The sequence below is a fragment of the Vombatus ursinus genome, unplaced genomic scaffold (genome assembly GCF_900497805.2).
Source record: "Vombatus ursinus unplaced genomic scaffold, bare-nosed wombat genome assembly UNPS02000481.1, whole genome shotgun sequence".
NCBI classification, from domain to species: Eukaryota; Metazoa; Chordata; class Mammalia; order Diprotodontia; family Vombatidae; genus Vombatus; species Vombatus ursinus.
The window spans coordinates 359047-384280 of record NW_020940259.1 but is presented as its reverse complement, the minus strand read 5'-3'; the positions used below and the strand labels follow the sequence as shown (position 1 = coordinate 384280).

General features: G+C 38.2%; 1 protein-coding gene across 1 annotated transcript; it reads right to left on the bottom strand.

The window, feature by feature from the left end:
• Positions 1-25234, bottom strand: LOC114037784 (protocadherin gamma-A10-like). The gene is made up of 8 exons (XM_027854782.1): positions 22820-25234; positions 4200-4441; positions 4081-4168; positions 3864-4007; positions 3332-3466; positions 2527-2903; positions 2235-2482; positions 1-134 (listed from the first exon to the last, which is right to left on the bottom strand). Exons 1-8 carry the CDS (start codon positions 25232-25234, stop codon positions 1-3), a joined length of 3783 nt encoding a protein of 1260 aa, XP_027710583.1.

The following is a 25234-nucleotide window of genomic DNA, read 5'->3' as shown; positions in this document are numbered from 1 at the left end:
CTAGTCCCGGTTCCACCGGAGTGTCTGAATCAATTCTTGCCTCCTCTGAGCCGGAAGCAATAGGTATTCATCAGAAAATCTGCATAGCAGAGAGTTCTGGCTGTTAGTGCAGTCCGAGTGTTTGCCGTTCTGATCTGGCAGTATTTTTGGGCTTAAGGAGCTGTGAGAGCTGGTTGGCTATGTTCTGGAATTGGTGTCGGTTATTAGTGAACAGCGACATCTAGAGGCCTGTGCAGTGACTGCAAACTACCCCCTCGAATTTTTCCCCCCAAATTGTATCTAGATTTAAATTTATTGTTCAAATTAGGGAGGGTATACAACATGTTTATTCACTTAGAATATAGTAAAAGTTAAGTAAATATGGAATTGAAGTGCACACCTTTCTGTATGCTCCGGCGGATACTTAATTTCATCAGTGTGGATACTTTCCCCCCTTAAGTTGTTCTTCCTGGATCTACTATCTTGTTGGAGACCTTTCTCTTCTTTCTGTATCTAGGAGTACCACTATAGATCTGAGATCCCGTTTTTTCCTAGTTCTTATTACATGACTAGTTCATTTTCTTTTCAGCTGTAAGCATTTCACATGTCAACACTAAATAATAAATCAAACTGTCCCTTAGGACAGAAGAAAATGGTTGATTTTCATGAGCTAAACACAATGGCTCTTTTCAAATGCTACATATATATATATATATATAATATATATATATATAATACACACACACACACATATACTGTTGCCAAATTCATGACCAACCTTACATCCATTTTTATTAATATAGGTTATAGACCCTTTATTTGGAAGAGATCAGAGAGACAGAGATGAGGAGGAGAGGGGGAGAGAGAGGGAGGCAGTGTAGGCATGGAATAAGAAAAGAAACTTCTATTCAATTTCACTTTCAAGGGTTACTAGCTGTGTGATCTTAGACAAGCCATTCAACCTCTATCAGCCTCAGGCAACTCTCCAAGATTCTCTAACAAACCAAGGATGAGTTGGAATTTACTCTGTCAGGAGTGAACTCACCAGAATTTCCTCTCATGCTGCTATAGTTCCAGATTCTTTGCTTATTTGCAACAGAATTGATTAAGTAACTGTCAAGTGGGGGAAAGGAAAACATGTAAAGAAACTGAGTTTCCTGAGCTAATGGGGTAGATCTATGGTTACTGAAGTAACGTACAGATGGAAAATTTATTGATGTTGTTGTTCATGTGTTTCAGTTGTGTCCAACTCATGGCCTCTTCATGACCTCATTTGGAGTTTTCTTGGCAAAGATACTGGAGTGGCTTACCATTTCCTTCTCCAGCTCATTTTTACAGATAAGGAAACTGAGGCAAACAGGATTAGTGATCTAAAATGTCTATTTCACAATTCCTCAAGTAATTGGAAGCCCATAGGTCCAACAGTCCAGCTTGTAGACCTCTGCATATAGAGAATGAAGGGCGCTATGGGTCCAGCTCTTTCATAAGGATCAACATTAAGAAGAAGGAATAGTTCAGAGTAGAAACCGGGAGCTCTGATATGTTCTGACTTACCTCCTAAGCAAAACAACTACTAGGTGTAATTTAAATCAGAAAATCACCCCTAATAGAATAACATGATTGGAGATATAGAACGAGCGCCTATCAAAAGTTTTTGAAATGTTAATACTTGCCTCAAAGAGATAGTTCACAATGTTCTATAGTAGCCAGGGCTTTCTTTGAAAATATTTAAGATGTTTGTATTTTCACGAATTAGTAAATGAATCCAAGTTAAACATTTGGATTCATTTACTAATTCTGAAAATCCAAACAGAAAAGCTATAGCAATAACTTCACTAATTCTTAAAGAAAAAGATCCAGAGCTCACCTTCTGAATGGTGTACGTGCCATGGAGTGTTATTGTTCTGCACAAATAGTGGGTGTGGCTTCTCAATATAAAAGAGATTGTCAACTTCTTGGCTCCAACCTTTTGATTTTAATAAGTTAAATTCTGTCTTTCCAAGACCTGAGGCCATATTTAGATTGTAGGAATAAGTAAAGTCCCTTCACTGAGGTTTGGAGGAACTCTGGATGCAGCCCTGAAGCAAAGATGTCCAGGGAAACAGCTCATCACATAGGAGTTAGACAGGCTCTCTGAAAGTGCTGGGCTATAGCCATTGTCTCAGTGATTAGAAACAATGAAGAGATTAGGGCCAGTGCCACAACTAGGTAAAACTACAGCTCAGAATGAGGGTCCAAGGCAGTTGAAGGCTCACCTCTCATCTCAGGCGGCGCCTCCTGCAAGCTGTCGGCAAAAACCAAGTGCAGACACACTGTAGTGGACAAACAGGGTTGGCCTCTATCCTGCACAGAGACCAGAAGGCGGTGCCCAGCTGCATCTCGGTCAGTCAAAGCCCTGGAGATACTGACCTCGCCTTTTCGCAGCTCTAGGCTGAAGATTCCCGGATCTACGTCTTGCTGCTCGCTGTAGGCCAGTCTGAGTCCACTGCCCGACGGATCTTGTCTAAGAGGGCAGAATCATCAAGCCTCAGGGGCGGATAGAGGGGCGTTGTCACCGCGGTACACAATGAAATCTCGCGCAGTAACATTGGCGCTGAGAAAAGGGGAGTCTGCATCATGGCCTGTAGAGTCACGAAGGTTCGGACCTGTTTGTTCATAGTTGGAGAGCTGTAAAAAGATGCCCTCACTGTGGCCATTGACAGATGCACAAGAAGACAGTTGCAGCTGGACCAGGTCGCTGCTGAAGATAGAATGGGACATTCCACTTCCAGGTCTAGGTCAGAGGATGAGATACTCTCGATTGCAGACTCCAGAGGGATTGTTCTCAGGGACGTAAGCAACATGGTAAGGTTGGAGAAAAACAGGGAGATTGTCGTTACTTCATCGATGTACAGGGCGAGAGTCTTGCTGGAGGAGAGAGGAGACTTTTTCGTTATTTGTGGCAGTCATGTTGATCTTATAACCTGGGATCTCTTCTCGATTTAAGGTACTCTCTGTTATGAGTAGGTGTTAGTGAATGGAACAATTTTCACTGGAAAATGTCCCTGTAAATAATAAACCACTTGGCCTTTTTTTTTTTTTTTTTTTGAATTCTCTTCATGAGCACTGATGAAAGATATAACTGTTATAGGTCACAGAACATGATTGGTGATTTGGGGTTCATTGTTACTTTACAGTGAGCCACCTGACCTCTATCACCTTTACTTTGTATATTAAACCCAGAGGTTTAATAGGTCTCTTTGAAATATAATCTTCCTTTTAGTAACATTTCTTCAGTAATAATATGGAGAGTAAAAATGGGTTGTGAAGTCTCTTGAACACTTTTAGAGTGGTATGAAATTCTTCCATGGACTCCCTCGTCCAGGTCCATAGCCATCAGGCCCAGCACTGAGGATCCCAGGGGTAGGTTCTCCTGCAGACTGACTCTGTAGACGTCCTGGCTGAAGACAAGGGGATTATCATTGGCGTCCACGACTGTGATCCTGATCTAAGCAGTACGGTTTAGGGCTGGGTCTCCCCCGGACACCACAGTAATGGATATTCTATTTTTCCCTGTCCAAAGGCTTCTCGAGAACTAATATTGATTGTTTACTGCCATCTGGACCTCCCTGCAGGTTTAAGGAGGATCAAGACTGTAACTTTAGACTGAATTGACATTAAAATCTAGATCTTCAGCTGATTCTAGAGGAAATCTTCCAAATGGAACTACAGATTTTATTTCCATATTTTTGTCATTTTGGTTCAAAAAGGCAAAGTAATCATTGGTATCTTGTATTTCCATATTCATGTGGAAAACATAAAAATGGTTTTCGACCAGTTTCTAAATTTAAGAAGCAAGATGATGTTTTTCCGCATATCTCCTCTCCGTCTAATCTCTCCTTTACATAAAGGCCGCCATTCTCTACATTCACAGTAAAATACTCCTTTTCGGCTCCGGAGAGTAGCCTGGTTTTCAGAGCCGGCAAGTCCCGGGCCTCCAGCCCCTGATCTTTGACGAGGTTCCCCACCACCAAGTCTTTCCCCCTCTCCTCGGGAATCGAGTAACTGAAGTGTTAGGAAAGCGCTTGGCAGAACAAAGAATCCTAGAAAGGAAACAGTTACCCGAGGCCTCATTGTCTCTTCTCTCTGCCCAGCGCTGCTGTCCCCACCCCTCTTCCGTTTCAGCCGAGGTTTCGGAAGTTCCCAGATGCTGCGTTACAAATCTTTACTTGAGTGTGAGCTTACGGGTCAAAGAAGAGAGGCCCCTTTCTTCAGGAAATGGCGAATCCTTGGGTTCTGGGGCCGAATGGGAGAAGGCGGCAAGCCGAATGTATGAGTCCCAGCTTTCCTCTATTATGTGTTCGTTGAGACTGCGCAGTAAATCGTCCAGATGGAACACAGTGGCTCTTCGCTCCGACCCAAGTCTGGCTGGGCACGAGCAAAGAGCGGCGCCCAGAGGCGCAGACTCAGAAAGTATACAGCGCTGGGGAAGGAATAAACATCTAGCAATCCAGTAAGGCTTGGATAATTTAAGAGGAACACCCACAATTCGGTGAAAAACGATTCTGAGGAATTTCAGTGACTGTAAATTCTTTTGGGCTCGGTGGAGGGAAAGGGTGATTATGCATTATATATATTTGTCATTAAAGGAATTTTTTTCCCCTTTTTTGGTGAGGCTATCGGGGTTAAGTGACTTGCCTAGGGTCACACAGCCAGCAAGCGTCAAGTGTCTGAGGTCAGATTTGAACTCAGGTCCTCCTGACTCCAAGGCTAGAACTCTCTATCCACTACGCCACCTAGCCACCCCATTAAAGGAAATTTTAAAACATTTTATGGCTTTTACAAAATCCTCTCAATCAGACATAGTAAACGAAACGGACACATTTCCCACAAAATCAGTTTTCATCCATGATCAAAATGAGTTTTAATAATAACAATCCCATTTGTGCCATCTGGAATGCACTCCTTCTCTAGAATGCTCTTCCTCTTCACCTCACTTGCATCTTAGAATTTCTAGCTTCCTTTCCAGGCAACTCAGGTGCCATTCTCTATATTAGGCTTCTAGTGCTCTATAACTTATGCAACAGCTTTGTAATCTCCGTACATACCGTGTATGTACAGCATACATATTTCATCCTCCAGCAGTTCTATGAGTTCCTTTCGTAAAGAGACTATTTAGTTCTTGTTTTGCTTACCCCTCACTTAGCCAGTGCCTTAAGCACAACAGGCATTCAATTAAGGTTGGCTGAATTCAAATAGACAACAGGAAAGCATGCTCTTTTCTTTCTCTGAGAATAAGAAGGGCAGCAATAATAAATTGAGGCCCTTCATATTCTGCTAACTCAATGGAGCTGAGTATTTCTCTATATTTAGCATGAAATACTTTGTTTCATTCATGGTATTTATTTATTTCACTGCTTTTTCTTGCATCTGCCAGGCTATAGATTGTTCAACATTTTATTAATTATAAAGTTATAGAATTCAGAAGCTTGAAAATTTCCTCAAGAAGTCATACATTCCAGACTTTTGCCTAGAACCTTTCCCTAAGAAGATGCAACATCTGAGAAAATCAAACTATCTCTTCTCCACATTTGGATCCATGTGAATATAAGTACATGGGTTAGAAAAATAAGGAGGAAGTAATAACAAAAGGGTTACGTATAGCCTGTGGAATATGGGAACAGAGAGGACAGTCAATGAGCTTGTAATATTAGGACACTCTTCTACCACCTACCTTCTTTACCTCCCTGGGTCACTACTAATCCTTAGGTCCTCCCCTTGTGGGACCCTGAAAGCTATCCTAGAGATAGATGAATGGAATGTTACCTAAACCATGGTAGATGGTAAGGTTAATATACTATTACAGTGTTAATAATTAATCCCAAAGCAGGAAACTGGGGAAAATTTTACAGCAATTTTCTTTGACAAAGGTCTCATTTCTCAACTATATAGGGAATTGAATCAAATTTGTAAAAATAAGAGCTATTCCCCAATAGATAAATGGTCAAAGGATATGAACAGGTAGTTTTCAGAAGAAGAAATCCAAATTATAAGCAACCACATGAAAGAATGCTCCAAATCACTAATAATTAGAGAAATGCATATTAAAGCAACTCTGAGATACCTTTTGCACATCCATCAGATTGGCTAACATGACAGAGAAGGAAAATGACAAATGTTGAAGGGGTGTAGAAAAATAGATACACATGCCCTGTTGTTGGACCATTCTGGAGAATAATTTGGAACTATGCCCAAAGAACTATAAAGTTGTGCATACCCTTTGATCCAGCATTGCTGCTACTATACCCAAAAGAGCTCAAAGAAAAAAGAAAAGGATCCATATGTACATAAATATTTATAGTATTTCTTTTTATGGTAGCAAAGAATTGGAAACTGAAAGTATGCCAATCAATTGCAGAATGATTTCAGAGGTTGTGGCATAAGATTGTGATGGAATAAAATTATGCTGTTAGAAATGATAAAGGGGAGGGTTTCAGAAAAACCTGAGAAGACTTATATGAACTGATGCCAAGTGAAGTGAGCAGAACCAGGAGAATAATTTACATAGTAACAGCAATATTATAAATATAACCAACTGTGAAAGACTTAGCTACTCTATGATCCACGACAATAAAAAGGACTCATGATGAAAAAATTGCTATCCACTTACAGATAGAGAAATGATGGACTCATATTGCAAACTGAAGCAATTTACTTCATTTATATCACTTGCTATTCCCCTCTGTCTCTTCTCTTCCCAAACATGGCTAATGTTTTGAATGATTTCATATGTATAATGGGTATCATATTTCTTATGTTCTCAATGAGTCAAGAAGAAATTGGATGGAGGAAGAAAATATGGAACTGAAAATAAATTTTAAAAACTTAAAATAAAAATAAAACAAAGTATTCCCTTGACAATTTGATTGACATGGCATTACATTAAAAGTATAAATTAACTTTGGTAGTATTGTCACTTTTACTATATTGGCACAGTCTAGCCATGAGCACTGCATATTTCACCTACTATTTAAATTGTTTATTTTTTTTTAAGGACTACGTTGCAATTTCATCTATATGTCTTTTGTTTTTGTACTTTGCTAGGTCAATTCCCAGATATTTTATGCATATTGTAATGCATTATTGATGATAGTAAGCTATAGTTTTCCTTCTGTGTTTTGTTTTTCTCTGGTTTAGTTATTAGGATTATATCTGTCTCATAAAAGGATACTTGTAGAGTACTTTCTAAATTTTTGAGAATAATTTGTGAAGTATGGATAATAAAATAAAACACAAGTTTTATAGAATTCTACTGTCAATCTATCAGGACCAAGACTTGGCTCTTTTTCTTTACCTACTGACTTTGTAGTTGCATTTCAGATTTCACTAAGTACTACCCTTTAACATTTTTTCTTTAATAACTTTTTTCTGTTAGATATACAGTGCAAACCTGAACATAATGAATGCTTTGGAAAAGCTCATGAGGATTTCTAAACAGTGAATGAAATGAGGTCTTCAGAGTTCCTGGTTGTCATTCTTAACCTCAATTCCCTGAATTGTCCATAATTAAAAGAAGGTAGAACATACAAGACATTAATCTCTGAGTTGATGAGACATATAAAGAGAGAGGGACATCTAGGGGGTAGATTGTCAATTATAATGGAGTTTATGATGCAGACATTTTATTCCCATTCAGGATCTGTTGCTTTCACAGAACAAAAATGGCTATTCCCTGTGGATTATTTTCAGGGACTTTGGCCACATAAAACTTCTCCAGAAATATAGGTGCATTATCACTTTTATGAACAATTATGAAGTATATTATACTTGCTGCTGAGAGACTGGGTTTCCCCTGATCTATAGCTGTTATGGTTATATTGTACTCTTAGATTAGTTCTTTGTCCAAAACACTGTCAGTAATTAAACTGTAATAATTGTCAAAGGACTTCTGAAGTTGGATTTGAAAGTGACTGGGGATGGAACAGGCAACTTAAACATTGCTGCCTGAATATTTATTCTCTACATTAAGGAGAGAGATTACCGTCCTAATGACTTCTGGGACTGAGAGGAACAGGAAGCCATTTTAATATCATTAATGTTATCATTTTTATCTAAGATTTCTAGAAGGAGCTGAACTTGGAAGAGAATTCTCTGTAGTCAATCAACTGAATGGCAAATGAATAGATTTGAGATTCTTCAAAGTCAATTTTTCCAGTCACTTTTATCCTCCTAGTTTGAGAATCCAATGTAAAATAATTTTAAAATGTTTGTGTCTTCTATGAGGGAATTATTTCTGCATATGAACATTCATCATCAACTTCAGTAGCTTTCATGGTCAACACTGCAGAAATGGGTGTCAACTTTTCCATAATTTAGACTTCATAAAGTTTGGTTACAAACAAGAGCTTTGTCACCAGAATCCAGAACAGAAACATGGATTTTCTCAGTATTAAACCTCTGGGGTTTACTTCCACCCTTTGCAGTAAAGATCAGATGATATATAATCTTGTTCCTTATCCAAAGACTTGTCCAGGAGAAGCTCTGCATTTTACCCTCCTCATGGCAATGCATGTATTTCCAGTGAGAATAAGACTACTGAGTGATAATTTAAGGAGATGAATGGGGAGGAATCAATTTCTACATTTGGAACTCATGCCACACCCAGACAAAACTGGGATCCTGGTTATGTTGTCTCACTGGACTCTTTGGGCACTGCTCCTGATTCTTCAGACCTCTGTCTACACAATGCCTAGGTAAATTTCTCAACCTGTAAAATTCTTCTGCTCCTGTGGGTTTTTCTTCTGATTGGCCAGTTCCTCTCAGAACTTCCATTTTAAAGAAGGGTCCAGGATAGCCATATGCACTTCTTAACTCTTCTCCAGGCTCCACTCCTGACTCTTGTTTGTGTGCCTTTTTTCTCCATTCCCATCCCGCACTTTTCAGTTTCATATGTTGTCTTTAGTCATTAGAATGTAAACTCCTTGAACGCAGGGCCTTTCTCAATAATATGTTCATTCTGTGGAACCTGGGAGCATTATCATTAGGTTCAGAATATCCACCTCTGCTTGGCAAAACTTCATTGAATTTTAGTCATAATTTGCAAATTCAAAAGACAGTGTGGGTTATCTGCATGTATCTGGCCTCCAGCAATCTTTTCATTCATAACTAAAATACCATTTTTAGCATTAAGAGTGAAATACTGGATCCTACATTGGGATGCAATGTGTGTTCCATGTTCCACCAGCATAAGGGGCTCCAGATCCAGACCCTGGTAATATCATCCATAACAGAGTCCTCCCCATCTCCTTGAGCACTGAATAGCAGACTTGCATGATTCTGGTCTCTCAGTGTACCCAGGAGAAATCAAAGCAGGACTCATGCCCTTCAGTCCTGTTGCTTTTGTGTAGTCTCCATTTTAAATATTATGAGAGTTTTGCTGATTAATACTCCAAAGGACTTGAAAAGAATGGATAACTAAACCAAGGCAACTGCAGATCTTTCTAATAGCTCAGTCAGTGAGCTGGCAACATGTCCTCTTTCCTATCTTACTAGGCAGCTAAGTGGCACAGTGGATAGAGTGTTAGGTCTGGAGTCAGGAAGATCTAAGTTCAGTTCTGGCCTCAGAAACTTATAAGCTTTGTGATTATGGGTAAGTCATTTAACTTCTGTTTGCCTCAGTTTCCTCATCTGTAAAATTGCAATAAAAATAGCAATTACTTCCTAGGGCTGTAGTGAGGATTAAATGTGATAATATTTGTAAAGTGCTTAGCACAGTGCCTGGCACACTGTAAGTGTTATGTGAATGTTAGCTATTATTATCCATGGTGCCATAAAAGGAGTGCTCTGCAGGATTCCTGTTATTTTTCTCGTGATTGAACAATATCAATGATAAGAAAGTCAACTGAAGATTGTCATGTATGATGCTGGTGTAATTTTTGGATTGAGAGCTTAGCTGATATACTAAATATTTTCACAACATTGTATTATATCTATAATTGTATTAAAATTATCATTTTAGTGTTCAATGTTTATAAAATGTGTTCACAAGTTTAAAAGTAAGCTATTTATTATAATTTTGACTAAATAATTCATCCCTTTGAAAACTAGCAATGACTGAAAAAGAATGAGAGTTAGAAGGCCTATTCGTTTTTTTTAAACACTGGATACATATTTATATATATTTGTATATGGCAGTTTCTTTCGGAAAGGCCTGATTCTGCCAAGGAAGAGACTTTTTCTTTTCAAGACACACACGCACATATATACGTGTATGTATGTACATACACATACATATATGTACAGAAAAAAAATACACATATACTCATATAAGCATTATGTATAGACATACATGTAGTTGTTACATGTGCATATAATATATATAATGCTTATGTGTGCATGTATGTTGCCTTAAAAGGCTTCTTTGTCATCATACATATTTAATGCTTATATATACATACATATATACATGTGTATATACTATACAGGTGGGTCAATAGAAGTTGCATTACTAGTGCTAAAGTTAGTGATTTGAGGATACTAAAGTAAATATTAGTAATGCTTCAAATTTGTTAGAACCCACAAAGCTGTTTATTTTAGTTTTAGTCCCGATGGGATTCTCCTATTGTCCTGCTTGCCAAGTGGGAGCCTCTTCATCCTAGACCCAGAGGGAGACAGTAAGAGACAGAGAAACAGAGATAAAAAGTGGAAGCAACTTAAAGGAAGAACAGAGAAAAATGCCAACTATGGACTCAAGAGAGAATTAATCCTGGCAATTGAGAGTGGAGTTTCAGAGACAAGTGGGTTTAGTGAATCTGTCAGAGCAACTAGCCCAACAGAGATGCTCTATCCAGTGGGGAGCAACGTAAGTATGTCATATGAAGAGAAGAGATATCAGGAGCCTACAGAGTTGAAGGTGTGAGTTGCCATGACCACTTCTGTTCCCACCCTGTCTCCCTGCAATTGTATTCTGTTTGTTCTCACTCTTTTCACTTATACTATGTGTATTTGTGGGAGAGTGTGGCACAGGTTTGTGGGTGAAATGTTTGTAGTTTCAATGCTACCTTAGTACATGCCTTTGTTTTAAGTTATTGTATCTGCTGGCTGACTATTAAAAGTAAGCACTGGGGCAGCTAGATGGCACAATGGATAGAGCACTGGTCCTAGAGTCAGGAGCACCTGAGTTCAAATTTGGCCTCTGACACTCACTAGTTGTGTGACCCTGAGTAAGTCACTTAATCCTGATTGCCAAAAAAAAAAGTTGGCACATTGGTAGCATCTCTTGGACTATGTAGTTGTAGGAGTAAAGACCCAAATGGTATCTTTGAAACTAAGTAGGAATTGCCTCCAGGGACTTTGTATTCAAGTATCAAGTTGAGGAGAAAGTCCTAGATGGTGTACTACACAAATGAAAACATCTGATACTCCTAGTACCCCTAACTTTCTACTGAGAGGAAGGAAGTGTGTTTTGTTATCTGTCCTCTAGAAGGAATATTTATTATCTCTAATCACATGGCCACAACCCTAGTTAAGGCCCACATCACTTGGAGTGTTGAAAAGGCTTCCTAATTTTTCTCCTTAGTTCAAGTCGCTCCTCTTTCCAATCCATCTTCCACAAAGATGCCAAAGTAATAGTCCCAAAGCACAGATCTCACATATTACTCCCATGCTTGACAAGTTCCAGGATCAAATACAAAACAAACAAACAAACAAACAAACCTCTTTTGGCTATTATAACCCTTCCAACCTGAATCCAACCCTCTTTTTCAGATTATTAAATATTACTCCCCTCCCATTTTAGGATCCAGGCAAACCAGCCTTATTCCCCTTCTCCAGATCACATTCCATCTCTGATGTCATGGCTATGCCCTTCCCTCTTACTTGGAATGTATATGTTCCTTCCTCACATCTCTTCTTTGAATCTGTAGCTTTCTTCAAATTTTAGCTCAAGGCCCACTTCCTACATAAGGCCTTTCTTGATCCCCCAGCTGCTAATGCCCCTCTCTAATTACTTTGTATTTACTTTGAATATATTTTGTATTCATATCTGTGTGTACATATTTTTCTCTTGAGAAATACAAGCTCCTGGATGACAGGGACTGTTTCCTTTTCTCTTTGCATCTGCAGGACTCAGCATCTGATACATTGTAGGCACTAAATAAATACTTGTTGATTTATCTACTTTAAAATATCAGGCCTTTATGTAATCATCCCTATGTCACATGACTAAATTATTCATGAATTTGTTGTTATTGTCTTTTAATCATTTTCATTCATACTCTTCATGACCCCATTTAAGGTTTTCTTGGCAGATATACTGGAGAAGGTTGCCATTTCTTTCTCCAGCTCATTTTACAAATGAGGAAACTGAGGCAAACAGGGTTAAGTGACTTGCCTAGGGTCACATAGCTAGTAAGTGTCTGAGGCAAGATTTGAACTCAGGAAGATCAGTCTTCTTGATTCCAGGCCTGGCACTCTATCAACTTTGCCACCTAGCAGCCCCATTCATGGTTAAATTATTTATTGCTTACATTTTTAAACTGGTTCAACATCCTGAATTAGCAAATTCCATGGGTTCATTAAATTATCCTTTGTGTGAGATAACACTTCTTAAAATTAAAGAATATTAGAGCTAGAAGGGATCTTAATAATTTTCTAATCTAATTTATTTAACAGGAAAATGAGGAAAAAAGGAAAATGAGACTCAGACAATAAATGACTTGCTTCATGTCACATAGATATTTAGAATTAGAACCAATTAAAATGAAACTGCTCTCTCTCAAGTTACCAATTAGAGTAAATTATTAGATTTGACTATTTTCTCAATCCTCATCCTGCTTGACCTATCTGTAACCTTTGACACAGTTGATCACCCTCTTCTTCTAAATACATCTCTCCCTCTAGACTTTTGTGTTACTACTTACTCCTAGTTTTCCTCCTACTTGTCTTGCTGACTATTCCTTCTCAGATTTTTTTTTTCTGGATCTTTGTCCAAATCAAGCTCACTAACCCTGGGCATCCCCCAAGGCTCTGTGCTGGGCCCTCTTCTCTTCTCTATTTATATTATCTTGTTTGATCTCCTCAGTTCCCATGGATTCACTGATCATCTTTATGAAGATGATGCCCACAACTCTATGTCAAGGCCCATTTTTTCTCTTGAATTTCCACCCTATATCACTAGTTGTGCTTTTAAAATCTTGAGATTTTCATAAACATTTTAAAGTCAAAATATCCAACACAAAATTTATTATCCTTCCCCCAAACCCTCCCATCTGGTATCAAGGATAACACTATCTTCCCAGTCACTCACACTCACATCTTCAGTTCCACTCATGAAGTTCACGAGGCCATTCTTTAGTCCTTATTCAAGTTCAACCCATATATACAATTTGTTGTCAACTCTTATGTCTATTTTCACAAGGTTCCTTTCTTCCCACTCACATAGCAGCCACATTGGTGCAGGCCTCAGAAATTCATTCAAGGACTATTGTTATAGCCTTCTGCTTGTCATCTCTGCCTCAAACCTCTTTCCCACTTCAATCCAGTTGCCAGAAGGATTTTCCTACAATTCAGATCATATCATATCTCTTTAAAAAACATCACTGGCCCCATATTATCCACATGATCAAATGTAAAATACCATATTTAGCATTTAAAGCCCTTTGCAACCTTCTCCCTTTACACCTCCACATAATCTACGAACTAGCTATATTGACTTCCTTGCTGTACATTCCAAGACTTTTAATGGAATGTCACCCATGCCTGGAAATGCCCTCTTTCCTCACCTCAAACTCCTGGCTTCCTTGAGCATTCAAGAATTAGCCCAAATGCCATCTTCTCCAGGAGCCCTTTCATAGTATTCCCTCCCCTCACAGCCCCTCCCCTCTAGTGTCTTCTCACAGAGATTACCTTTTATTTACGTTGTGTATATCTCTTAAGTGCATAGTTATCTGAATTTCCTCTCTTCATTAGCATGTAAGCTCCTTGAGGGCAGGGAATTTTTTTTTTTTGCCTTTCTTCAAATGCTCAAAACTTATTATAATGCCTTGAATACAGTAAGGGCTTAATAAAATTTGGTCAACTTACTATATTCTTCAATGTGGTAACCGAGCTCATATTTTTCTTGTTTGTATCCCTCATGGATTTAAAATTTTATGTATCTTCTCTCTGTATTGTCTTTGTATCTTTTTTCAGCCTTCATTGCCCTAGGCTCCAGGCATTATTTTACAATGCTACTGCCATAAATACTTTCATATTTCATTATCTAATAGATCTCATTGGTTAAACACAAAGGCAAATCTCATAGAAAGCAGTAGTATAATTTATTATATAAGGATTGCCCTTATCTAAATCATAAAAACAACTCCAGCCCCTCCCAGATCTCAGTGATGAATGAACATGTGACCATTAACCAACTAGATTTCTGAGATCAAGGAAAGGTAGCTTCAATTAGAGGATATAGTTTGAGTATTTTAGTCAATAAGACCAGAGTCCAAATCTGTCTATGTGGCTCTGGACAAGTCATTTAACCTCTATATGTCCTTAGGCAAATACCTAAGAATAATCCAGTGAATTATAAAGTGGATGTAATTTCCATGGGTGGAGGAAGTTCCAACACTGAGAGTTTTCTCTGTTAATAAAATAATATATTCAATCAGGCTGCTGAGATGGGCAAGACCCCAGGGAATTTTGTTGGCAATGACAGATGATGATGGCAAAAAGAGCTTTCCTTTGTCTAGGGAAAACTCTGCTTCAGGGTATCCTTGCTCTTACAACCTAACCTCTTTGCAGATCTACCAAGAAGAATTCTAGTTCAATGGCCTTGAGTAGATAGTGGGACAGTTAAGCATTCTGACTAGTTGTGTTCTAGGGTCACCATATTTGCTACCAGGCAACCTAGCTTTGAAATTCATGAGACTGGCTCAATCTATAGGGAAAGGAAGGGGCAGAACTTCCAAGTACTGTAATTTTTATTACAGGTGGAACAGACTCATTGATACTCAGAGAAATGTCCTTAGGCTTTGAGACTTTTACTCACCATTTCAAGGCCTAGAACTTTTAGTAATGGAAGAAACTCAGAAAGTAAAGGACTTAGAACTGAAGCTTGATGGAAAAATAGGAGAGGTGCTTCCTTCTGTCACCCCCACTGGAGTAAGTGATTTGAGCATTTTTATCATCATTAGCATTATTGCTCTTCAATGAAATTGTAGATACTTCAGAAATAAAATGGATGGGTTATTTTTTTCATCTGAAAGAAATATACCCAGTCCTCCACCACCACCACCTTTTTGCTGTATTTTTTCTTTAAATGTTTTACAGACATATTCTTCCCTCACTTTTATTTAGCAATATAACCCTTCTCTTCTTTTCTCAGAGGGGAAAAATTCTATATCACAAAGAATGAAGAAGGAGAAAGAAAAAAACAGCTCAGTAAAACTACCATCAACAGAATTCAATAATATATTCAGGTTTGTCCCCATCTCTTCAAAGAATGAGGGGAGTTTCATTCTTATACTGCTTCTTCAGGGCTGAGCTTGGTCATTATAATTACACAGAATTTTGATTTTATTTTTTCTATCATGTACATGGTTGTAGTCATTTTGTATATTGTTTTCTTTGTTCTGTTTGACAAATTTTGCATCAGTTTATATATGTATTCAGTCTTTCTTTAATCTTCATATTTGTTATTTCTTATGGGACAACACTATTTTGTTATTAATGTGCCACAATTTATTTATCTATTTACCAATTGATGAGTATCTAATTTGTTTTCAGTTCTTTGCTACTACAAGAAAGACATTATAAATATTTTGTTTTATGTGGGACATTCTTTTTTTATATTTGATCTCCTTGGGGCATAAGAGCAACAGTAGGGTCTCTGGGTCAATAATTTTGAATATTTTACTCACTTTTTTAATAATAATTCAAAATTGCTTTTCATACTGTTTAAACAAATTTCATAGCTCTACTAACAGTGTATCAGTGTGCCTATATTTCCATAACCTCTCCACCACTTATTCATGTATTTATTATATTTGCTTAGTGTGAGATCAAACCTCAAAATTGTTTTGAATTATATTTTACTCTCTTCTTTGCAGAGCTGGAAAGGATGTATGTGTCTTATATTTGTGTAATCTTCTATATCCTGTTAGACTCGGTTGATCTCTGTCTCTCTCATTATTATTTATTACAAGTGATTGATTGATGGGTAGAGGAGAGTCAAGGAATATATTAATAAATATAAATAATGCAAAAACAAATTAAAAAAATAAAAACATGCCGAGTTTTGGTGGAAGATTGTGTGAGAGATCTGAAATGCCAGGCAGAAATGATGTGGTTATACTAAAATTGTGTCTCCTGGTCAAACATCTGTTGATTTACTTTAGTACTTAGCATATCCATGATCTCACTGATGTAGTAGATTTAAAGGCATAAATGCATTCTAATCCTGTTTGTTTAATCTAGTAAAGGGTCTTCAGATGATCCATCCACCACACTAAGGGCCTTCTTCTCATTGCTTGATATTATGTGGAACCCAATCCTATATGATGACTGTGCATATATTATCTTTAACTCTTCTATTTGAACAATTTATCTCCTTTCTTGACATTACATATTTTTGACGGCCTCTTTCATAATACTTTATGAATACAACTCATCATTCAAAATATGCTTTAGCTTATTTATAATGTCTCTATTCATTAACCATTTGGTAACCTGAAATTTTAACTACTCCACGATTTGCAGTTAAATAGTATCACTGGAAGAATATTGAGATTAAAAAGATGAAATTTTATTCAGAGATGGAATTTTATTCACTGGGGTTTCTCAGATGCACTCCAACTTGCTTCCTTTCTCCAATTTAATTCAAGGTTCAGTCATTGTCTATCAAATATGATAACATACATAAATTATTTTTGCAAACTTTGGAACACTATGTCAGTGTAAGGTAATGTTTTAATTATTATTACCCAAGATATACATTATGTTAAACTAGTTCCATGGGCTGTTCATCCAATTCATCCAACTGAATATTATCATCTGAACAATGGGAATTTTTCATCCTTTAAGTTTTCCCTGTATGAATAGTTTGGCCAATTTTTTAATAATTTGAATTAAAAATAATAATTTTGGATTTTATTTGGGAGATCACTCAATACATCAGTGTTTGATTCAGTTGACACAATGCCATATGGAAATAATTGCTCCTGAATTACCTAATCATCATTAGGAAATAATTTTTCCAGCTGGGTTCTGGACACCTTCTCTGACAATAGCAAATGTCTCTGTTAAGCTTACGCCTTGCTGTTCCATGACCAAAAAAATCATTAAACAAAGTTATTTCTGATGTTTCTTCTATCTAGCAATATTGCATGATCTTATCATATGCATGGGAAATATTTGAAGTTGTTGTGTTTGTCTTTTGTTCTTGAAGAGGACTATGACATCAGGGAGATGATGACATGACTTGTGATTGACTTTCATTTGAGTGAGGGAGGGCTGTGCAAGGTCACCAGCCTCACTTTCTCCTCTAGAGCCATCTGGGTCCAGTGGCCAGATATTCATTAGGATGGCCGGAGATGGCCCAGGTTGCAATGGGAGACCCTGGACCTTTTAAGCTAAGGTCTTTTCAGGTTCTCACTGATGTAATGCCCATTTGGTGAATAGGCCTCTTTAAGAAGTAAGTCAAGGGATGGCCCCTTTAAAAAAAAATCAAATTGGGAGGGAAAGACTGTCAGGGTTACTGGCCAAAAGATAAACAGTTACTATTTACATTCACTCTGAGCCAGGAGGTCCCAAAAAATAAGCATTAAGTGGTGCTTGGGCAGGGACCCCAATCCAAGAAATTCAGAGTGAAATGGGTTTAAAGCTTGGTCTTTGAGAAAGAAATCTTTAAGGATGCATTTTACTCTATCAAATCAAATTATGTCAATAAATGTTAAATAAATGTTATGATCATCTTTTAGGAAATTGTATGACTTGTAAAAATGCAGTCTATTGTGGAAATATCATTTGAAAAAGTTTACTTATTCACCCTAAAAGGCAAAAGATTTTAGGTCAAATACAATGATCAATGCTGGATTCCTTGTTATAATGCACTTTCTTCATTCATATTAAGACATTGTAGACTATAAGAGTAGAAAGTGATTATTATAAGTGATTATTGTGCCCAAAGAAAAAAATTTATCAATAAAATATAATAATTAACATATACATATTTAATGTATAATATATATTGTGCAACACATATTGATAGGGACTGGGCCTGAGATTTCACTGATATAGGTAAATCCCAAGAGAAGGAATTTTCTCTAACTTTGTAGGTTGGCACTTTCTTTTCTTACAGAGCTGCCTGGAACACTGAGGTTAAATGATTTGCTCAGGCCCACACAACCAGCATGTCTCTGAGACTGGTTCTCTATCTACTATGCCAAGATATCCTCCATGGATATATACATATATCCACATTTTTATATATGTCTATTTACATGTATATACGTAGGTGTAGATATCTGAGTCAGTAGAGAGTGATGGCCTTTAGACCAATTCTTATTCTTTTTTTTTTTTAGGCAATGGGTTGTGACTTTCCCAGGGTCACACAGCTAGTAAATGTTAAGCATCTGAGGCTGGATTTGAACTCAGGTCCTCCTGATTCCAAGGCCAGAGTTCTCTATTCACTGGGCCATCTAGCTGTCCCTAGAGCAATTATTCTTGATGATCATAAAAACAATATCATTTTCTAGTAGTTCAGTATCTTCACATATGTGTGTGTGCATTTATATGTATATGTTTGTGTGTGGACATACACATATAGGTTTCTGGGTCAGTAGAATCTGATATCTTTTAGACTATTTTCAGTAGTCATAATATAAGTGATTTTTTCCCAATTGTTTGGTGTGTTCTACTCTTCTAGATACATTGAAACAGATCTCCACTGTGATTGCTTCTTCTAGCCCAGATGTTCTGCCAATTATTTTCTGTAGTGCCATTTTGACTTTTTCATATGGTGATGCCCAAATGTGGTGGTTCCATTGTCATTGATGTAAAAAATAATTTGTTACATACAAATATTAACAGATCCCTTTCAGTCTTTAAATGATCATTGTACTCCAAGTTTCAACCTTAAATTCTCTCTAGATCCTGTTTAATGGGCTGCATACCAAGTTTTACATAAACTAATTTATCTTTCACAATTTCTCTCTTTTTCTTATCAGTCGCTTATTTTAAAATTATTTTTGTTATTCTGAATTTGACAAATACCAGCAAATGCCAGAAAATGAGTGAAGATTTCTACACACTAAGAACAGAAAAAAGAAGATGGCATATGAAACTAAGACTTTCTCATTGCTTATTTAAGAAAGTCAGACTTCGACAACAACTCACTGATGTTTTTAGCTTGGACTTGTAATACTTATAATTCATCTTCAAATCTAAGCTGCTTTCACATTAACTTTCCCACTTTGAAGATCTATTTTAAAATCTGAATCGTTATGTAATTAACGAGATGGAGGGAGAACAGCTCTCTTACCATGATTCTTCTGTTTTCCATTTGTTATATATTCCTGACTGAGAGGAGACACAGGTAAATTATTTCTTCTGACCATTTCTGTCTCATTCCTGGCATACAGAAAACACTTAATAAGTGACTTTAGATTTACTTAATTTAATTCCTTGGGAACTGTTCTGCCTTTTATTTGATGCCATCTTAGTGAAGAAAGTTGATTTTGGTCTTGATTCATTCTTCTTCCTCATCAGTAAACAGCAAAACCCAGAGTGTATAGCCATAATTTCATCCATTTCTGAAAACATTTCACATATAACAATTTGTTCTGCATGTTAGAAATTGTGAGATTCTTAATAAATAATAGGCATAAAATCATCCACCTTAATCTTTAAGATGCTTTATTCTTTTTAAAGTTTTATTCTACTCCACCAACATAGTGTAGAGAAAGATGATCTTGGGCTTCTTAAATGCTCTGAAAATTTTACTGGGTTTTACCAAGTTGGAAAGACTGGTGATGGAGTGGATGTCTGAGGCCCAATCTAGTTAAGTTCAGAGAGACTTAGCATCAGGCTGGCTTCAAGGGTGATTTTTGGCCACGTCAGATTCACAAAGACCATCTACTAAGTTACCAGGAAGTTAAACCATATGTGTGGAGAAAGCTAAATAGTTCAGTGAATAAAGCACTGGGCCTGGAGTCAGGAAGACCTGACTTCAAATCTGGGGCCTCAGACATTCACTAGCTCTGGGCAAGTCACCTCAACCTTTGTTTGCCTTAATCCCCTGGAAAAGGAGATGACAAATCACTCCAGTATCTTTGCCAAGAAAACCCCATGGACATTATTGATGTTCTATGGTCCCCAGGGTGATGAAGAGTTGGACATGACTAAATGACTGAACAACAACACAATCAAATGTGTATGTGAAAGCATACCATAAGAATTGGAGATCCCTAAAGGACTGAATATGCATTTGTTAATGGTGTATCAGAATCGTCGAATTCAATGAAGTCCTTTAAACACAAAATGTATAATCTTTTCTATGTTGTGTGACTGATTTGATTCTTTACATTACAAAGACAAAGTTAGTAATGAATATTCAAAACAGCACCACCCATTTTACAGATCTTCATTTAAATTGCCTGTTGAAAACTTTCCCATGAAAAAATTTCCACCTTTATCTTTTCAAATGACCTTGATTTCTAGGTAGTATATAACAATGGGGTGGAATGAATAACAAATTCTCCAAAGCAAGGAGATACAACAATTGTTCATCTCTGACACAGATCTTAGACTATTCTAAACCTTCAATATTTGGGATATCTTTAATGTTGTATACCCTGAGACTGATTTTAAGTGTTGCAGTCTAAGCAACTATGTGGTGCAGTGGATTAGCACAGGGCCTGGAGAAAGATCTGAATTCAAATCTGGCTTCAGATCACTACTAGCTTGACTTTGAGCAAGTCACTTAACCTCAGTTTCTATATCTGTAAAGTGAGCATAATAATTGCATCTACCTTCCAGAACTGTTGTGAGGATCAAATACAATAATATTTGTAAAGCACTTGCCACAATGCCTGGCACATTGTAAGAGCTATATAAAAATGTTAGCTACATAACAGTAATAATAATTGTTATTATTATAATTATTATTTATAATGTATGAACTTCATATGTGAGTCTCTTTCTTGAGAAAGAGGTCCCTCCTGGACATAGGAAACATTCCTATCAAAAATAAAGAAAATATGATACCTTTCACTTAACCTGCACCACTCAGTAACCCATCCTTTTGTGCAGCAATGCAGGTGCAGAGTAAGAAGATAGAAGGAGAAAAAAGGAGAAAATATTGAACTTAAAGAGAGGCTACAATGTTCATTGTTTAATCTTAATCAGGTCGATAGTAGTTTTTGGTTAGTACAATGAAAGTTAAGATAGTTTATTTTCAAATCATTGAATCATGGTTCATCTCCTTCAGTTTCTCCTATGAATGCCTGTTCTGACAGTGGGACATTCACTTGAGACTTTCTAGTACTGAACTATGTTTTCTCATTGATAAAAGCTGCAGTCAAAGATGTGGTGGCTCAAAAGTTTCATGGCTGGCACAATCCTAGCAACTTGAGATCAGTATGGTGGTGAGTGAATAGAAGGAATCAGCCTTTTTGACAGACATCTTATCAAGCTTGCCAATATAGGAAACCAACTGTTTCCAAAAAATCCTTTCCCCCTCATTGGGGCCTATTCTTCACATTAAACTAAAAAGTACTAAAATTGTAGATCAGAAAACTCAGCTTTGCCAGATATATTTAAGTATTCTTCATCATAATTTTGTGACAAAAAGTAAAAAGGCTCTCTATTATCTCCTTTTCTTACATTAAATTTGGTAGCTATACTCCCAGTGATTCAATTTGATAATGACAATCAGACTGAGTGTCCACCCTCCAAGTGTGGAGTCAATGGACCAGGGTGCCCTTTTGGCCACTAGGTGTATTCAATATCTCAAGACTCTTGCTGATTTTGAGAGATCACGGCATGCAGAATATGTCAGGATTGAGGATCTAAGACCAGCTTATATGTATGAAGAATGAATGTTTTGGGGACTTCATTGTTGCAATATTTTAGATGTTTCTGGATATTCAGTACCTAGCAGTCCTCTTGTAGAGAGTACCCAATGAGATCTGAAGATCTGGGGTTAGAATCCAGTCTCTGCCACATACTAGATGTATAACTATATAGGATAAATTTTAATGTTGGAAGCTTCCATTTTCCCATTTATAAAATGGTAGCATTGTTGCGCACTACTACCTACCTCACATAGTTATGTGGAAAGTGCTTTGTAAACCTTAAAATGTTATATAAATGTGAATTGTGCTTCTTTAAAAATGGGGCTGATAGCACATTGTCTACCTCAGAGAATGATCACCAAATGCTATCACAGATGTAAAACAAATATAAACCTATGCTTGTAATTATTGTTATCATAGTGGTACTTGAGTAAATGATTGTTGAGTATGATGTTGTCACCCTAGAAACAAATTTTGCCAAATCTTGTCTTCATAATTTTCCTTTAATAATTTCTCCCTTTTTAATGCCTAACTTGTGTCATAAAGAAGTAAAAGATTTATATCTATCTAAAAATACCTTCACTGTACACTAAAATTCTAAAGCAGAGACATAAGTGATACATGATGAAGACCATTGTCATGGTTTCTTCACAAATGCCCCCATTTAAACTATTTCACGATTAAATTAAACACATAGATCTATGGAACATATCATCTTCATAAGAGAATACTTTCACACTGATGGAGAAACATGCTAATATATTAAAATTCCAAAAATTAAAATTGTAAAAGAAGATTCCCACCTTAATGAAGGCTTGCTCTTCATTTGCTTTGTTGCAGGCATCCCAAGACATAATAGATTCTCTTTGATCAGATCCTTGCTTACTGGTAAATTCCTGTGAATTACTTGCTGAAAATTTTAAATGGCTCTTCCGAGAGTCAATGGTAGAGGAAACCTCATGTGAATAAGTCTGGAGAAATGCTTGTACTCCATCTATGCCCAGGAACCGAGAGACTTGAACACTTTCCAGATGGGTACTTGCTGATCCGAGCTCCATATGCCGCCTTCGAAGCCGGAGTGCCAATAACAGGATAATGAAAGAAAAGAATAGGCAGGATACTGCAGCTACTGCGATGACCAGGTAGAATGTGAGATTGGAGTCATTTGGAAATTCAGGGGTCATTAGGTTGCTGAGATCTGAAAGGATCTCAGGGATACTATCAGCCACTGCAACTGTAATACTGATAGTGGCAGAGAGAGGAGGCTCCCCGTTGTCTGTGACAGCTACTACCAGAGTTTGCTTGATGGAGTCTTTACCCAGGAAAGCCCGGGTAGTCGTTATCTCACCCGTGTGCAATCCCACTGAGAATAGCCCAGGCTCTGTGGACTTCAGTAGACGGTAGGACAGCCAGGCATTCTGGCCTGAGTCTCCATCCACTGCTACCACCTTGGTCACCAGGTAGCCTGGCTCTGCAGCGCGGGGGGCCAGCTCCACCCCACTAGAACCATCTGTAGGGAAAGCAGGATACAGGATTTCTGGGGCATTGTCATTCTGATCCAGGATGAACAGAGTAAGGGTCACATTGCTGCTGAGAGGAGGGTCCCCAGAGTCTCTGGCTGTCACTCTCAGCTGTAGCTGCCTGAATTGTTCATAGTCGAAGGAGCGCAGAGCATAGAGGACACCAGTCTCAGAATTGATGGAAATATAGGAAGAGAGTGGCGATCCCTGGAAAGTCTCGTTGGCAATTGAATAAGTGACTCTAGCATTATCTTCGCTGTCTGCATCACTTGCCTTGGGAGAAGATATTGTAGCTCCAGGTAAATTGTTTTCCATTACATAAGCTAAATAGTGACTTTGGTGGAATACTGGGGGATTATCATTTTTATCTGACACCTGCAGTTGTATCACTTGGTAAGAAGTCAGGGGTGGATCCCCTCTGTCTTCCGCAGTGATAGTGATATTGTAGCCCAGAATTCGCTCCCTGTCCAGTATTTCAATTGATATCAAACTGTAATAGTTATCAAATGAACTTGAAATCTCGAAAGGAACTTGTCTGGAAATAGCACACCGGATCCGACCATTTTCTGCAGAATCTCTGTCATGGACGTTAAAAAGGGCAATTATAGTCCCAAGTGGAGAGTCTTCTGGGACTGGACTGAAGAGGGAAGTGATGGTGATTTCCGGGGGGTTGTCATTAACATCTGTCACTCGAAGTAAAATGTGGGCCAATGCAGAAAGTCCTCCTCCGTCTATGGCCTGCACTTCCAGCTCATGCAACTGATCCGCCTCGAAATCCAGGCTTCCTACTATTTTGAGCTCTCCACTCGTGGGTCCGATTTGGAACAGCAGGGAAGAGGCCTCAGAGAGTTTTATTAGCGAATAAGTTATCTCGGCGTTGGAACCTTCGTCACGGTCCGTGGCCTGCACCTTGACCACCGCTGTGCCCGTTTGCACATCCTCAGGCACGCTCACCTCATAGAGAGAGCGCTGAAACCTGGGCGCATTGTCATTCACATCTAACACCCGGATCCGAATCTGGGTTTCTCCGGTTCTCGCCGGATCCCCGCCGTCAGTGGCTATGAGGAGGAGCTGATGCTCAGCTTGCTCCTCCCGGTCCAGAGCTTTTTCCAATACCAGCTCAGCATATTTGGTACCACCAGCTTTCGTCTGCACATTGAGGCTGAAATGTGTGCTGCGGCCAAGGAGGTAATTCTGGAGAGAATTGTTGCCTATGTCGGGATCCTGGGCATCCTGGAGATGAAAGCGGGCCCCTGGAGTGGTTATTTCTCTGATCTCTAGCAAAATTTCCTCCACAGGGAAGGTGGGCGAATTATCATTTATATCTAAGATTTCCACTTCTGCATGTACCAACTTTACTGGCTCCTCCATGAGAACCTGGAGAGTCATCAGACACTGAGAGATTTGTCCACACATGCTCTCTCTATCTATTTTCTCACTGACATATAAATGACCGTTTTGTAAATTCAGAGTGAAATGCTGCTTCTTACCTCCTGAGACAATGCGAGCTCCGCGCTCGGACAGTTCTTGTGGCTCCAGCCCCAGGTCCTTTGAGAGGTCGCCCACAAAAGAGCCCTTGTCCATCTCCTCGGGAACCGAATAGCGGATCTGTCCAGAACCAGCCTCCCACAGCGTCCCCAAGAGAAAGCAAAGCAGGACTTGCCCCTTGCAGTCTCGGAGCCTCTGTCGAGCTCCCAT